The 16,152-nt window shown below is 39.2% G+C and overlaps 1 protein-coding gene across 2 annotated transcripts in view; it reads left to right on the top strand.

The window, feature by feature from the left end:
• atp8b1 (ATPase phospholipid transporting 8B1) overlaps nucleotides 1-16,152 on the top strand; it is a 44,509-nt gene that overhangs the window by 14,683 nt on the left and 13,674 nt on the right. For both annotated transcript variants that reach the window (XM_041970570.1, XM_041970571.1), the window contains exons 2-12: nucleotides 3,329-3,508; nucleotides 3,596-3,693; nucleotides 7,843-7,956; nucleotides 8,040-8,138; nucleotides 9,244-9,305; nucleotides 9,387-9,459; nucleotides 9,943-10,013; nucleotides 10,267-10,349; nucleotides 15,231-15,389; nucleotides 15,693-15,781; nucleotides 15,932-16,122. In XM_041970570.1, coding sequence (XP_041826504.1) covers nucleotides 3,346-3,508; nucleotides 3,596-3,693; nucleotides 7,843-7,956; nucleotides 8,040-8,138; nucleotides 9,244-9,305; nucleotides 9,387-9,459; nucleotides 9,943-10,013; nucleotides 10,267-10,349; nucleotides 15,231-15,389; nucleotides 15,693-15,781; nucleotides 15,932-16,122 — 1,202 coding nt within the window. In that variant the 5' untranslated portion in view covers nucleotides 3,329-3,345. The remainder of the gene's footprint in view (nucleotides 1-3,328; nucleotides 3,509-3,595; nucleotides 3,694-7,842; nucleotides 7,957-8,039; nucleotides 8,139-9,243; nucleotides 9,306-9,386; nucleotides 9,460-9,942; nucleotides 10,014-10,266; nucleotides 10,350-15,230; nucleotides 15,390-15,692; nucleotides 15,782-15,931; nucleotides 16,123-16,152) is intronic.

Raw genomic sequence — 16,152 nt, 5'->3', positions numbered from 1 at the left:
TGCTTTCAGTGATTTCACCAACAATGTGAAGGGAAATTGATTTGACTACCAATCCTCCACGTCATCGTCTCCCTCATGTAGCAACACATGAAGTCTAATTTATCTCCACATCTGTAGACTCACAGGTGAAGCTTTAGATTAGTGGGGAAAAACATATGTGATGCTATATGGTTGGTGCTAGTTAATCTTCTGATATCCAGAAAATGTAAATATTTCTCTGATTGGATTGAAAGCAGTCACCCAGTCTGCTGCACTACAAATGTTCCTACTGCAAAGCAGGAGGATGAGTCCCGAACTACTGACGTAACCTAACATTACAGAGATAGCTGAGCATTTTCTCAACCATTCAAATTGTTCTAAAATAGATAAACTATTTATTATTATTAATTCAGAACGATTTTTTCTACTATATCATGTTTTTTCTCCCCAATAATCAATTAATTCACAATAATCAATTAATTCAACACTCACCTCGTTCCTCAGGGGCCACCTGGACATGTCCATGTGGGGGTGGGGGGGGGCCTGGCAGCATCTGCTTCGGCTGCTCTCATGTCTGTTCGGACATACGTGATGTTTTAGCAGCTTGCTAATTGTTTGCCTGCCTTGATTATTTGATTAAAACAACAATGAAATTAAATAAAATCCAGAGTTTTCTTCAGAATTATGAGTTAATATGGGAGCAAAGTGAGTTAGTTTATATAGAGAAAGTTTAGAAGAGACGAAAAGCTGATGTTCCACAACTTTCCATCAGACGAGCTAACTGACCACCTCGCCTCTGAAAGAACTGGGTGACGTACTGTCCACCCCTCTGTTCTCTCTACAGTCTCAGCTTTGTTTTTTCCTTCTTTTTCTTTCCTTTTAAACTTCCAGATTTTTGAGGCAACCTGCCGTCTTAACATCCACTCGCTGTCTGTCTGTTGCTGATGGAGCAGGTGGACTAAACCATTTAGAAATATAGAGGGGGGGGGGGGGGGGATGGGTGTTCAGAAATGTTTCAAAACAAAGAAATTTAGTGATGTCAATGCATTGTAACTAAAATATTTGCGTGATTGTAAGTTTATCATTGAGTATTAGATCATTTTGTTAGTATTACAATTGCATTGAAGACCCTTCTGGGCCCCCTGTCAGTCATGGGCCCCTAGAATCCTTCCACTTTAACCCCCCCTTTTCGGTGCCCCAGCATGCAGCCATAGGTGTTGTCAATCAGTGCTAACCGAACAACTGTTTATATAGTAAAGTTATTGCTGAGTGATGAATAACACAAGTCCGTACATACAGTTTAAAGATGAGAAGCATCTTGGTTATTATTTAATCTAGAGCAGGGCTCACCAACGCCGTCCTCTCGGGCCGGCGTCCTGCAGGTTTTAGATGTTCCGCTGCTTAAACACCTGATTCAGATTAATGGCTCATTAATCTTGTGTAGAACTTGACAGCAAGCTGTTGGAGGTCCATTTCCTTTGAATCAGGTGTGTTGCAGCAGGGAAACATCTAAAACCTGCAGAAAAGACCAGAGTTGATGCTCACTGCTCTGTAAGTTGTTGTTTTCCACCTTCTGTGCGTTCTGTCATATTTTGTGTTCAGTGTAGAAATTGCAAAGTCCATTTTTGTTGTTTTATTTTTGTTTTTTTGATGTGTGTGTGTGAATTTTTAAAATATTAAAAATATTTTAAAAAGCATTTTGTGGTTTTGAGTATTCAAGTTATTGAAGTAAAACTGCTAATCATTGCAAACAATATTTTAAATTAACTTAATTATAAAACATAATTTAACAATTTAATAGATTTAAATGTACCTTTTGAAACTTAAGTTGATAGGAAATTGTTTATTTTAGTACTTTAAACGTGTTGGAATTAATATGTTATAATGTTATAGGGATAAAAAAAAATATTTACTCAGATTAAAAATAAAAATGATTTAGATAAATTTATTTTGTGTAACTTCTCTACGAAATAAGTCAATGAAAGAAATCTTTTTTTTTTCTTCAGTGTAAAACCTCCAGGTCAGGTCAATGGAGGGAATTTAAATGGAAAAAAAGCATAAACGTGATTCATAAAACCACAAACGTGAATATGAGCACTGTGTGGGGATTTTTCTGCTGGTCATTTCCATATTTTCAGCATTCTCCCAATATATCACTCAGCTGGATGACGATTGGTTTTCAGTGTGATCTCTTATATAGAGCGTGATGTAAACTTTAATATTATATGTGGAAAACATGCAAATGACATAAAGATTAAGAAAACTAGTTGCACATCTTTAACAGATTCTGTTTGATCTTATTCTGTTATTCTGACTTTTTGAAGTAAATCAAAACAGAAAATTGAAATCCTAAAAATCTTTAAAGCAAAGACCATCAGGATTTTGCGTACTACACACATTTATCATGAATATAAGGGAGCCACAGATCCCAAATCCACAGTACTGATCGAACGCTTCTTACCTTGTGTGCTGGCAAACATCTTTCTTTTTTCTGTTTACAAAAACACACACACACACACAAAAAAAAAATAACGTGACTCCGTTAAGCTTCTTCCTTCAGGTTCACCTCAGGTCTGTAAAACATTTTTCAGAATGAATTAGTTTACAGTAAGAACTTAGGCTACACACAAACTAAAATGACATTATTTGCAGTCTTATTCTGAACACTCGCAGTGCCCCGGGCTGCACTTCGAACGTGGACAGTTGGGCTTTGGATCCCATTTAGCTGCAGTCTCTTGCAGATCTTGTTTTGAAACGTGCTGTAGAACAAAGCAGCTGCTGCCTGGTTAATAATGTAATTCCTCTACTTCACTCTGTTTTTATTTCTTTGTTAGCTAACTTGTAAGGCCGGTTTTTCAAGGTCACGTCCCCTTTTTAGATGTAATGATAAACCTATAAACTAAAATCCAAGTCAAGTCGAGGGTGGAGAAGAAATCATTAGTCTTGAGCTCATTTCAGACCGTTTCTCATTAATCTGTCAGCGGTTGAACATGTCGGTACCAGTGATAAGGTGGGACCCGGTAGCATGCGGATATGTGCATGCAGGCGTCTAAACTACTGCGTGCACAGTAGAGGTCAGCTGGTTTGACGTGCAAAACATTACCAAGTAAAAAACACTCGTATGGAATGCAAACATAACATCTCGAATGTTGTACAGTTTTCTTTTGGAGATTAAGTATTTTTTCATTTAATTATTGATGACATCATAGTGATGTCATGACTAATCGATTTTGATTGGCCTCACTAGTCTACTTAAAAAATCTCCAAAAAAGCCAGGTGCTATTTTGGACACGTTTTTGTGACATGAAGTGCTTCTAAGTTATGGTTTGTGTTTTTTGGTTTTCATCAGAAACCTGAAGTGCTAAGATGAATAGGCGGCGTGCAGACTCGCAGGGCTCCCTGGGGCCTGATGATGAGGCCATGCCGTACAGTGATGACGAGACGGACGATGAACTGGACGAAGGCTCTGAAGATGAAGTTGAGGAGCCCGTGGAAGCACCATACCCCCCAGTGGAAACAAGACCCCACGGTATTTTCCTTTAAGTTATTTCTATTCTTTTTGGAAATTTCTCCCTATAATAATTTTTTTTCTTAAATGACTGCTGCTGTTTCCCAGACATGGGCTGGAAGGTGAAAGCCAACAACCGGCCGTATCACCATTTGCCAGAGTTCCAGAAAAAAGTCTTTCTGTGCATAAAGAAGAGCAAATACTCTGTAAGTTCAACTGTTTACAAATGTGCTACATCATTGGTCCTCATGTAAACCAGCTCAACATAGTTAAGCATGGCTCTGTACAGTACACACCCTGTGCAAATAACAGGGAAAGTGTGTATTTTGCATGTCTTAGTCCACTTCATCAGCCTCTACAAGAGTTAACATTAAACATGTTGGAAGGTTCACTTTGTTTTCTTTTGAACAAAGATAAAAATTGTAAAAAGATTTGGGCTTTTCTACCCAAGTAAAACTCAGTAGCTTGTTTTAGTTATTCTACTGTTAATGTGGAAAGCGATCGCCTCGTGGGTGAGGTGCTCCCTCCTGCTGAGTGGTGCAGCTCAGTTTGGTGAACACGAGTGTTTTTGTGTCTGAAGCTCGGTCTTTGTGAAGGCTGAAACCCGATCCAGCAGCTGAGGTGACCTTTACCGACAAACACAGTGAGAGCCAGGGGAGCTGAGATCAGAAGGTCCGACAAACAACTTAAACAGCAGTAATCTTCTAAATATTAGTCCAACATTTAACAGAAGCCGGGCATGAGCACATCTTTAACTGTATTTGTTTGGAAAGACAATCGTCTCTATTACGATGTCCATGCAAACTAGACTGCTTCCTCGATGGTTAAGTGGGTCATTAATGCCTTCGTTTTGACATATTATACCACCACATGTCTGCTTTCTTTAGCCTTCTGTGTTTTTCTTCACGGTATTTCATGGAGCCATGACCTCATCCATTCAGCACCCAGGGCACTGCCTCTGAGCTACCTTTTTTTCTTCCAGACATCAGTCAGGACAGAGTCACACTAGACATACGTGGGCCAGGTCAGACGAGGATGTAGAAAAAGATGATGCCCTTAGAACTTGGTGGCTATGAAATTAATCCGGTAAAAAAGAAATTACACAAACAAAGGTTCAGAACCACCTTTACTTAAATTCAGTTCAAGCTCCTCTGGTTGCTAGCAAAGTCCTGCGTCTGCTTACCCACTGCTCTGTAAATGAAGGAGGCTAAGCCCAAAGCTAGCTGCAGCTTCGGCTCAGAAGGAAGCATCTTCCACGTGTCTCCCGACCACCGTCTGGAGGTGGAAGCAGAGAAAGGTTTAGGCTGTTTCTGAAGTTTGCACCGATAGCAGGAACAACAGACTGGAGCAGCAGTTACTAAACCGTTGCAATAAAAGGACCAGATGGAAAGATGGTGAAAAATGATTGGTTTTGTTGTAGCTAAAAGCTCATGTTGGGTAGTGTTTATCTCACATTGTAGATCAGCCGAGCTATGGATGGACCTCGATGAAACCCGCCCCAGGTTCTGGGACTTTGGGACGTTTTCTGCATGTCATCCCCCTTCTGTTTACCTCCTGTACAAGAAAGTTAACAAGAACCCACAAAAAACAAACACTGGTGTGTGGAGGGTAGAGATTATTCCATTCGCACCCCGGGGATAAAGTAGTTTTCATTTCTTTATTGATGACATCACGATTAATTGATCTCAATTGGCCTGATTAGTCAACTAAAAAGAAATCACATAAAATGTCCATTCCTGTTTTTTTTTTTTTTTTTTTTTGTTTTGTTTTTATTAGTGTACATTTACAAAAGTCATCTTAATGTACTTTAAAACAGGCATTTCAGTTAAGTAGTAACTAGGGCTGGGCGATATCAACCAAATTTTATGTCTCGATATCTTTACCTGAATCACGATATACGATATATATCTCAATTAGGGCTGCACGATTAATCGTTAAAAAATCTCGATCTCGATCCACACATACACGTGATCTCATTTCTAACAACAACGATTCTGAAGCATTTTTAATCACTGCTGCGTCACAAATAAATGTTTCGATTTTTTCCCCGAATTTTTTAAAGCGCCCTCAAACGCAGCACTACCGCTGCCTCCCCACCCCCTAACCAATGGTAAAGCGTTATTACTTCAGTGGAGCAAGCCCACCTGCAGTTAGCTGGTTTTTCAAAAAAGCGAGCGAGACGAGAGTAAAGCAAAGCGGAGTTCAGTCTGCAGCTGGGGGTTGAATGGATGACGAAGAGATACCAGGAGGTAGCGGCGACATTCACCCGCCCGCCCGAACCGAGCTAGTACCCAGAAAAGGCTCGCATTCGGCTGTGTGGAAATATTTTGGTTTCAAACCAGGTGACGACAAACAGCGCCAGTTACTTTGTAAAGTGTGCCTTGCCCAGGTTGCTGCACCGCAAGGCAATACCACAAACCTTTTCAATCACCTTAAGCGACACCACAAAGTACAAAAATCGTGACAGAATCGTGATCTCAATTTTAAGCAAAAAAATCGTGATTCACATTTTTCCCAGAATCGTGCAGCCCTAATCTCAATATATTTTTTTTGTCAAGTAGCCAAAAACACAGCTCTAATTGACAGCCTTCAGTGCTAAACACACTTTTTTTAAGGATCAGCAGCACATGTTCATTAAAACAGTTGACTTATATTAAATTAAAATGCTCCTAAAATAAAAATTAATGAAAAATACTTTTCAATGACATAACAAAAATACAGCTGTGCAAAATGCAAAAGAAAAGATGTTTTTAACTCAAAACAAACTATCTCGATACAAATATTCCCTCATTCTATATCACATGTGATTAAGTCTCGATATATTTATAAATCTCGATATATTGCCTAGTCCTAGTATTAAATGTGATTTAGTTAACTCAAATGCAGTGCTATCCTATAATCCTTTTCTAATCCAGTTAAACTGTTTTCAGTTCATCTTTATTTGCATTGTATCGAATCACAAGTCATCTCAAAGCACTTTACAAACAATCCAAGCCAATTAATTGTGATCTACATTAGTCCAATTTATATAACTATGTCAAAACAATCTAATTCATAAAGAACTGCCTAATTAAGACACAAGACAAAAATTCATTTTAATCCACAAGTCCAGTTCATTGTAGTTGTGCTTATAATATTGTCAAGTCATGAAGTTTCCAAGCTAAGGAAACATTATCCAAGTTACTTGGACGTTCCTCTGAGTTTTGTTTTTAGCCACCTTGACTTGAAGTAATTGGTTTTCTGCATGATGTTGTCAGGCATTTTCATCGCTTGAGGAATTTTGGTCCACACCTCCTTTACAGCATAGCTTCAGTTCATTAAGGTTTCCATGTTTTTGTTTGTGCACAGCTCTCTGACGGTCCCACTGCAGTGTTTCAATCGGGTTGAGGTCAGGACTCACCTGGTCATTCCAACACCTTGATCATTTTCCCTCTTGTCATTCTGTGGTAAATTTGCTGCTGTGTTTCTGGTAATTGTCCTGTTTCCTGGCCAAATTTAGGTTAAGCTATATCTGTCAGACATTTGACTGTAGGAAATTTACAGAAGAGTTCATGGTCGACTCAATGACCGCAAGGTGTCCCTGATGCTGCAAAACAAGCCCAAATCACCAGTCCCTCCACCACTGCGCTCAACAGTTGGTTTGAGGTGTTTGTGCCAGACTTTTCTAAACCCTGCTGCACATTTAGAGCTGAACATCTCCAACATTGTTCCAGAAGTCTTGTGGTTTGTTCAGACACATCTTTTGCAAACCCAAGAAGAAACTAATTCTCCTGCAACTCTTCCAAACAAACCATACTTGTTCAGTTCCGATTATACTGCCATGATTTTAACGTTTAACAGGCTAAATGTGGCCTGGAGAGACTGAGATGTAGATCTTGGGTTTAGTGAGCGTTACAGGGTCTAACCTTGGAGTGAACTTGAAGGCATGTCTATTCCTCGCTAGATTAGCAGCTGCTTTAAATGTTTTCCACTTTGAAAAGTAATCAGATCAACATTAAACTTTAGTTAACGTTGGTCAACAACGAGAAGTGTGAATCTATGATGTAGACTCTGCTTTCATGGAGGTGATCACTCTTGTAGATGGTCAGTTAATCCAGTGCATTTGATAAACATGTGGGCTGCTACTAACCTTAATCACTATGGAAGCAATGGATCCCCCCCCCCCCCCCCCCAGTTTTCCCAGTCATTGTTCATCTGAGGTTGTATTTACCTAAACATGGTACGGACTTTAACTCGTAGCACTAAGGCTCTGCTGCCCTGATAACAAAGTTCTGCAATGAGAAGGATCTTTTTAAAGATGCATGGTTTCTGCTTTGAAACAGTGCTCATATTATTGAGTTTGCTTTTCTCTGCAGGGAAATGCTATTAAGACATACAAGTACAACGTCCTCACCTTCCTCCCTCTGAACCTGTACGAGCAGTTTAAGAGAGCAGCCAACCTGTACTTCCTGGCTCTGCTCATCTTACAGGTAGGACGCCTGTCTTTTATACATTTCATTTTACAGTAATGAAAATGAGGCCTGATAATTAATATCAGATGTTTGTTTATTAGATCATACCAGAAATTTCCACGCTGCCTTGGTACACCACACTGATTCCTCTGGTTGTGGTGCTGGGAATCACCGCCATCAAAGACCTGGTGGATGATCTGGTAAGACTTGCCCTCAGTTCTTACATGTTCAGTATGTTTCCAGTATGTCTTAAAACACTTTTGCTTGTAGTTCTTTTGTTTATTTATTTATTTGTTTTACTTTTTAACATTTTTCCTAACTTGTCCTGTCCAGCATGGTAGCAGCAGAATTATGGTCTGGCTGCTGTGTTGTGCTGAACAAATGTGCTTTGCCAAAAATTATTTAAATTCTTTTTTTTTTTTTTTTTTTTTTTTTTTTGAGAATTATGGTCTTAATATTGCTGGACCTGACCAGAGGGGCTAGAAAAGAGAAGATCAGAAGTTAAAAGGAGAACAAAAAAAAAAGCGCAGAAGTAAAAAGAACAGAAAAAAAGACAGAGGAGACAATGATTCAGTAGATAGAAGCAACGACTCTTCAATCCAACCAAACACCAGACAACCAGCTGCTACACCTGTACAGAAACAGGCCAGAGAATTTCCTACAGCTTTAACAAGAAAGAATACAACCTGTGTCACAGCAAAAGCCAAAGTACCAGAAACACACAAACAAAACTTACAGAAGTAACTCTTAGTGTATAAACCCACTGGACAACTCAGTGGCTGCAGGGGGTGGCAGCTACTCCAGCCACCCCACCACGGAGATGACTACTGAGGAGCCGGAAGAGTAAGGCCCCAGCCAGGGGGCACAGATGGTAGCTGCCGTCCCCGCCAGGCACCAGGCATACAGAGCAGACAGAGCGAAGGGCCCAGGGCCCCCAGAGCCAGAAAGCTCTGTAAGTTCTCTAATTTGCCCCCAGCGGAAGCCTCTGGTAACAAGGGTAGTACACAAGCAAGTACGAAATACGGTTACAATCATGATGGAGCTGGTTGCCTACTTTAAAATTATATCCTCAGCCTAAAACATCGGATTGCCTTCCTTCACCTCGCCATCGGGTCAGGTTTCTTCCAATATTCCAAAATTTCAATATTTTCTTGTTTGACCGTGTTAGACTTGAGGGCATTTATTTCTGTCTTTTAAAAATTGCAGTATAACTTTTTAAAAGGACTCATGCCGGGTCATTATACTGCAGAGTAGCTATAATATAAACTATGAAATCTGATAGACTTTCTGTGTTTTTCCCTCCAGGCTCGTCACAGGATGGACAAAGAGATCAACAACAGGAAGTGTGATGTCTTGTTAAATGGCAGGTCAGAACAAAGTTATTTATTTATAGAAAAATCCAGCGTTATTGCTCAAACAGTATGAAAACAAGGTTACCTGTGCTTCAGGTTTCAAGAGTCAAAATGGATGGACATCCAGGTCGGAGACGTGGTTTGCCTCAAGAAAAACGACTTTGTTCCGGTACGCTGATTGATTGATTTTTTTCTTTTTTTGTTTTTTTTTTGCTGTACAAAGATAATATGATGATCGAAGTGTAGCAGCGACTTCTTTTCAGACATTTCTTTATTCAGTCAGATTTTAATAAACCAAGAAGAAGAGGTGTGGAATAGATTGTATTGTTTGTAGCTGCTGAAAACAGAAGTAATCATGATAAACATGATCAACAGAATTATTTTCTTATTTGTCAGATAAATTAGTGTCTTCACCAAGTCTGATATTTTATTTGATGGATTATTTTTAGGCGTCTATGGTAAAGCCAGTGTGTTTGTGTTTTACACTGCACACAAAACAGAATTTCACATCAGCAATAAAGTTTAAAACTTAATGAAACTCAGATATTTTTAAAGTGAAACCTTAAACTATGTGAAAATGTAAAGATTTTAGTTTTAAACCTGCTGAAATGCTTGCTTTACTGAAACGTGTCTGATTTGTTTCTTGTTTCAGGCTGACATCCTGTTGTTATCCAGTTCCAACCCAAACAGCCTCTGTTACGTAGAGACAGCCGAGCTTGACGGGTGAGGCGCTCCTCGTTTAACTTGGCCGCTGATAAAGTGGGAAATATTCCTCCAGATGAACTCTTCTTCAGGGTTATGCACAGTTAGAACTTTTTTTAACAAACATATTCAGTGATAGATGAAATTGTTGGACTGTTGGAAGTGTGTTTTTTGCTTTGTGAAGTTTACAAAATAAATAGACATAAAGCTAAATTGAATCCAGCTCTGGTTAGCAGCAGGTTTCAGTCCCTTGTATATTTTTTTCCCGTCACAGAGAAACGAACTTGAAGTTTAAGATGGGACTTCGAGTGACGGATGAGAGACTGCAGGAAGAACGCCAGCTGGCAGAGTTTGATGGTTAGTATGATTCCCAGTGTTAATGTGGTTCTCTAATAGCCTCATTTATGCTCCATGTTAAATATGCATACCTACAGAGCCGTCTGTCCATCTTTTACATGTTTCAGTCCATTTTCAGAGAGCTTGCAGATGTGTAGCAAACAGGCGTAGCACCAGAAACGGTGGGGGCAGCGTTGCAAGCCCACCTCTGTAACCACCAACTACCCCAGCCTCATGCCCCTTCTTTACTTTTTTTAAATTTAAATTAAATTTTTTTTTTATTCAAAAGATAAAAATTGTAGCGTACAGACACTACTTATAAAACATTATGGATATTTAACTTTTGGGTGGAATTTAGAGGAAATATATGACGTTAATGCTACACTGAGATTATGTCATGAATGTAGGTCATTTAAGTAGAATAATTTAATGGTAATTTTTCTTTATTTCAAAATATGTGCTGAAAGGAAAGCTAACATTGGTGGGTATACCACAACATAAAAGGTCAATAATAATAATAACTAGAAAATGCTGTTATTGCATAACAGCAAGTGTGAATGCCTTTCATGCCGAACGATCGGACTGAAATGCTCAAAGATAGTTAAAGAAGGTTAAAAAAGGCTGAAATGTCTTTTTTGAAGAAGTATTTATCAAGCTGAAGTGAAAAGTTGAAGGATTTAAAGGTCAAAGTGGAGTTAAAAGGTGGTGAAAGGGTGAAAGGTTTAAGTGAAATGCGCTTAAGATGGCTGAAGATGGCTGAAAAGGGCTGAAATATGGTTGTTGAAGAAATATATATGAAGCCCAAGTCAATAGATGGAAGGATTTAAAGCTCAAACTGGTGTTTAAATGTAGTTAAAATGGTGTAAAGTTGAAGTAAAATGTGCTTAAGATAGTTCAACATTGCTGAAAATGGCTGAAGTCTGCTTGCAGAAGCGTCAACTGAAGTAATCATGAAGCTGAAGTAAATAGTTAAAGTATTTAAAGCTGAAACTGAATATTAAAGGTGCTGAACAGGTTGAATGTAGCCCAAATCACTGTAAAAGGCAGAAAGATCTGAAACAGAGTTTCAGCAATTCTCAACATGATTGGAAAATGTGCAGAATGGCCACTAGATGGCGGTCTAGTCATGCTTAATGTGCAAAAATGTTTACATGGGGACTTTCAATAAAACTGGCAAGTTTCAAGATCTTTGCTCAACCCACTCCATAGTTAGAGTCACTTGCTGTTTTTGTATGTGTGTGTGTGGGGGGGGGGGGGGGGGGGGGGCTGTGGTGTTGACACCACTTGGACATCTAGATGAAAAGGGACAGAGAAAAAAAAAGGTTAATCTCAGCATGATTGCAGAATGAGAGGTATGAAAGGGTTAAACATTGGCTCGTTGCTGAGATAGCAGCTGAGAGCACCCATAATAATAATAGCAATAGTAAAATGTTGTCAATGCCTTCAGCATTGGCACCCATAATTAAAGGTGCTGAACTGGTTGAATGTAGAACAAATCATTGTAAAAGGCAGAAAGAGCTGAAAAAGAGGTGAATTGGCAGCTTAAACACAGTCCATCATGTAAGTGAGCAGCAAAGGACATGATGGAAGGACAGACAGAGGAGGAGAGATAGAGGAGGACATGTGGCCTGTTGTCATGACAAGGACAAGGAGGAAACAGGAGAAGAGGACAGAGACATATGTGGAATCATTAGGAGGACAAAACTGGGTGAGAAGTCCATAATCTGGATCAATTGGACTGAATGAATTAGGTGAAAGTTCAGCTGGCTGCTCCCAGCTGAGAGCGCTCAGTGAGTTGTCATGACGACGGCCCCCACCTCAGCTGACGCACACACAGACTGAGAAAAGAGCAGAGCAGAACTGCCGAATCACTCTGCGCACCTCCCGAACTCCTCGCTCCTGACATAAAACCATAAGAGTTATGAAAATAATTCTTTCACCGTGAGCGCCAGGAGGGTCTGGGGAACGCAGGGATGTAATTTATTCTTCCCTACTTCGAACAGAATTTAAATGGTGGCGATTTAAAAACACATGAAAAAAGCGCTTTTAACCAGAATCCTGCCTCTGATTTGAATGGAAGTCAATGGGAGCAAAAGTAGACTTTTGCTCACTTGGAGTGGCCTAGCTCCAAATCTGTAAGTCCCAGCTCTGTCATTCTTGGTTCTGTACGAAGCCAACTTAAATTCCTCCGTTTTGATGTATAATTTATGTCTCTACGACCAAGATTGTAGGAGTTATGAGAATTTGTTTGAGTGGCAGAGCAGGCTGAAAAGTTAGAGTGTGCTAGAGTGGGAGAGATTTTTTTGAAAATCAAGATTTTGATGATTTTTAAACTTCCATAAATCCTAAACCGTAAAACATATCGGCAAAAGCAGTCATTGGGGAATAGCCCAATCCGTTGTGAGTTGTTTAAAGTTTGAATGGTGTTTCTAGCTGAAAGTATGTGAAAGTAGTAGGAGTTGAAAGAAGGAGAAGTTTTTGAATGAGCTGAAACGTTTTACATTGATTTCAATGGCAAAATATTCATGTTTAAAGTTAAATATTTTAAAAAGTATAAAAGTTATCAATACCAAAAGTCATAGCACCCCTCTCCTGAACGAGCTGAACGTTTTGATACCAAAATTGTTAAAATCGCACAAAAAATGCGGGAGGAGAAAGGTGCCGAAAAACGCGGTATAATAATAAGAACTAGAAAATGCTGTTATTAGCATAACAGCAAGTGTGAATGCCTTTCATGCTGAAAGATTGTACTATAATGCTGAAAGATGGCTGAAGATGGTTGAAAAAGGCTGAAATGTCTTTTTTGAAGAAGCATTTATTAAGCTGAAGTGAAAAGTTGAAGGATTTAAAGCTGAAACTGGAGTTAAAACCTGCTGAAAGGCTGAAAAGGGGAACTGAAATGTGCTTAAGATTGCTGAAGATGGCTGAAAAGGGCGAAAATATGGTTGCTGAAGAAGTATATATGAAGCCTAAGTCAATAGTTGGAAAGATGTAAAGCTCAAACTGGTGTTTAAATGTAGTTAAAATGGTGTAAAGTTGAAGTAAAATGTGCTTAAGATAGTTCAACATGGCTGAAAATGGCTGAAGTCTGCTTGCAGAAGCGTCAGCTGAAGTAATCATGAAGCTGAAGTCAATAGTTAAAGTATTTAAAGCTGAAAGTGAATATTAAAGGTGCTGAACTGGTTGAATGTAGAAGAAATGATTGTAAAAGGCAGAAAGAGCTGAAAAAGAGGTGAATTGGCAGCTTAAACACAGTCCATCATGTAAGTGAGCCACAAAGGACATGATGGGAGGACAGACAGAGGAGGAGAAATAGAGGACATGTGACCTGTTGTCATGACAAGGACAAGGAGGAGACAGGAGAAGAGGACAGAGACATATGTGGAATCATTAGGAGGAAAAAAACTGGGTGAGAAGTCCATAATCTGGATCAATAGGACTGAATGAATTAGGTGAAAGTTCAGCTGGCTGCTCCCAGCTGAGAGCGCTCAGTGAGTTGTCATGACGACGGCCCCCACCTCAGCTGACACGCACACAGACTGAGAAAAGAGCAGAGCAGAACTGCCGAATCACTCTGCGCACCTCCCGAACTCCTCGCTCCTGACATAAAACCATAAGAGTTATGAAAATAATTCTTTCACCGTGAGCGCCAGGAGGGTCTGGGGAACGCAGGGATGTAATTTATTCTTCCCTACTTCGAACAGAATTTAAATGGTGGCGAGTTAAAAACACAGGAAAAAAGCACTTTGAACCAGAATCCTGCCTCTGATTTGAATGGAAGGGTATAGGAGCAAAAGTAGACTTTTGCTCGCTTGGAGAGGCCTAGCTCCAAATCTATAAGTCCTAGCTTTGTCATTCTTGGTTCTGTTCGAAGTCAACTTAAATTCCTCCGTTTTGATGTATAATTTATGTCTCTACGACCAAGATTGTAGGAGTTATGAGAATTTGTTTGAGTGGCACAGCAGGCTGAAAAGTTAGAGTGCGCTAGAGTGGGAGAGATTTTGGTGAAAATCAAGATTTTGATGATTTTTAAACTTCCATAACTCCAAAACCGTAAAACATATCAGCAAAAGCAGTCATTGGAGAATAGCTCAATCCGTTGTGAGTTGTTTAAAGTTTGAATGGTGTTTCTAGCTGAAAGTATGTAAAAGTAGTAGGAGTTGAAAGAAGAGGAAGTTTTTGACTGAGGTGAAACGTTTTACATTGATTTCAATGGCAAAATATTCATGTTTAAAGTTAAATATTTTAAAAAGTATAAAAGTTATCAATACCAAAAGTCATAGCATAAATCTCCTGAACGAGCTGAACGTTTTGATACCAAAATTGTTGAAATCGCCCCAAAAATGCGGGAGGAGAAAGGTGCCGAAAAACGCGGTATAATAAAAAAAATAATAAAGAGAAACAGGAAAACTATAGTGTGAATGCCTTGAGGCATTCACACAATAATAATATGTGTTACATCTACTCTCAAAACATGATCAATGCCCTAACACACAGTGCTTCTGATTAAAATGACTTTTTGGCTGGTTATAAGCTTGTAAAACTTGCTGCAATACACTTGCCGCAACAGTTGTATTTGATTTAATTGATAACGAGAGAATAAGCCTTTGTGGAATCAGAGAAATTTAAACTTGGCGGTATATTTAATTCAGTTCTTGATTTAACTTTAAGTCAATGTGCTGTTTCAGCAAATGGGAAAAGACTTGTCTCAAGAGTTGAACATGGTGGTTAATAGTCGCAGAGGTTACTTCTTCTTTTGCCCCTTTTGAAATTTGTGGGGTTTAGAGTAAAATATCCCATCTGCTCACTGACATGAACTTTGAACTATTACTGTTTAGATTGACCTTCCCGTATTTTCTTGTTTTTTTTTTTTCATTTTTTTGTTTGTTTTGTTTTTTAAAGCCCTGATTGAATGTGAGGAACCAAACAACCGTCTGGACAAGTTCATAGGGACAATGTTGTGGGACAGAGAGCGTTACCCTCTGGAACTGGACAACATGCTGCTCCGAGGCTGCAAAATCAGGAACACGGAGAAGTGCCACGGACTGGTCATCTTCGCAGGTCTGTACGCCATCAGCTCCACAGTCTTCAGATAAAATACATACATCAGCCTTTACTTTCACAGCTTGAGTTTAGCTGAATTTGACACTTTTTCAGCACATGGTTAGCCATTGCTCAACAAAACATTGTGTTTCATAATTTTTTTAAAACATCATTCTCATTTTCTTTCATTTTATAAGCTACATAATACAACAAATGGGAATATAAAAGAAATTAAAGTAATTGTTCCCTTTCACTTTGATCCGAAAACCAGATGAAGACTATTGAGTGGTGGTTATTAATGACTGATCTATGTTGGTGTAGGAGGAGACACCAAAATCATGAGGAACAGTGGAAAAACGAGATTCAAGAGAACTAAAATTGATGAGCTGATGAACTACATGGTTTACACGGTCAGTCTGGATCATCATTAGACTTATTTACTTCCTCATATAGTTGCACAGTGATTTATATTTGGCACAGTATTTTTTTATTTAAACTAATAAGATGAATTAAATGTGCTCTCAGGTCATTTTAACCCTTTCTTTTCTTCATCTCCATAGATCTTTGCTCTGCTCATCCTGGTCTCGGCTGGTCTGGCTATCGGTCACTCCTTCTGGTACGATGCGATTGGCTCTAAGGCCTGGTATCTGTATGACGGCAAAGACCATGCCTCTTCTTACAGAGGCTTCCTCAGCTTCTGGGGGTACATCATCGTCCTCAATACCATGGTGCCTATTTCACTATATGTCAGGTTAGTAGAACTTTATTTATTAGGTGAATG

The sequence above is a fragment of the Melanotaenia boesemani genome, chromosome 19 (genome assembly GCF_017639745.1).
Source record: "Melanotaenia boesemani isolate fMelBoe1 chromosome 19, fMelBoe1.pri, whole genome shotgun sequence".
In the NCBI taxonomy this organism is placed as follows: domain Eukaryota; kingdom Metazoa; phylum Chordata; class Actinopteri; order Atheriniformes; family Melanotaeniidae; genus Melanotaenia; species Melanotaenia boesemani.
The sequence above is the reverse complement of the archived record's forward strand: the minus strand, read 5'-3'. Positions and strand labels throughout refer to the sequence as shown.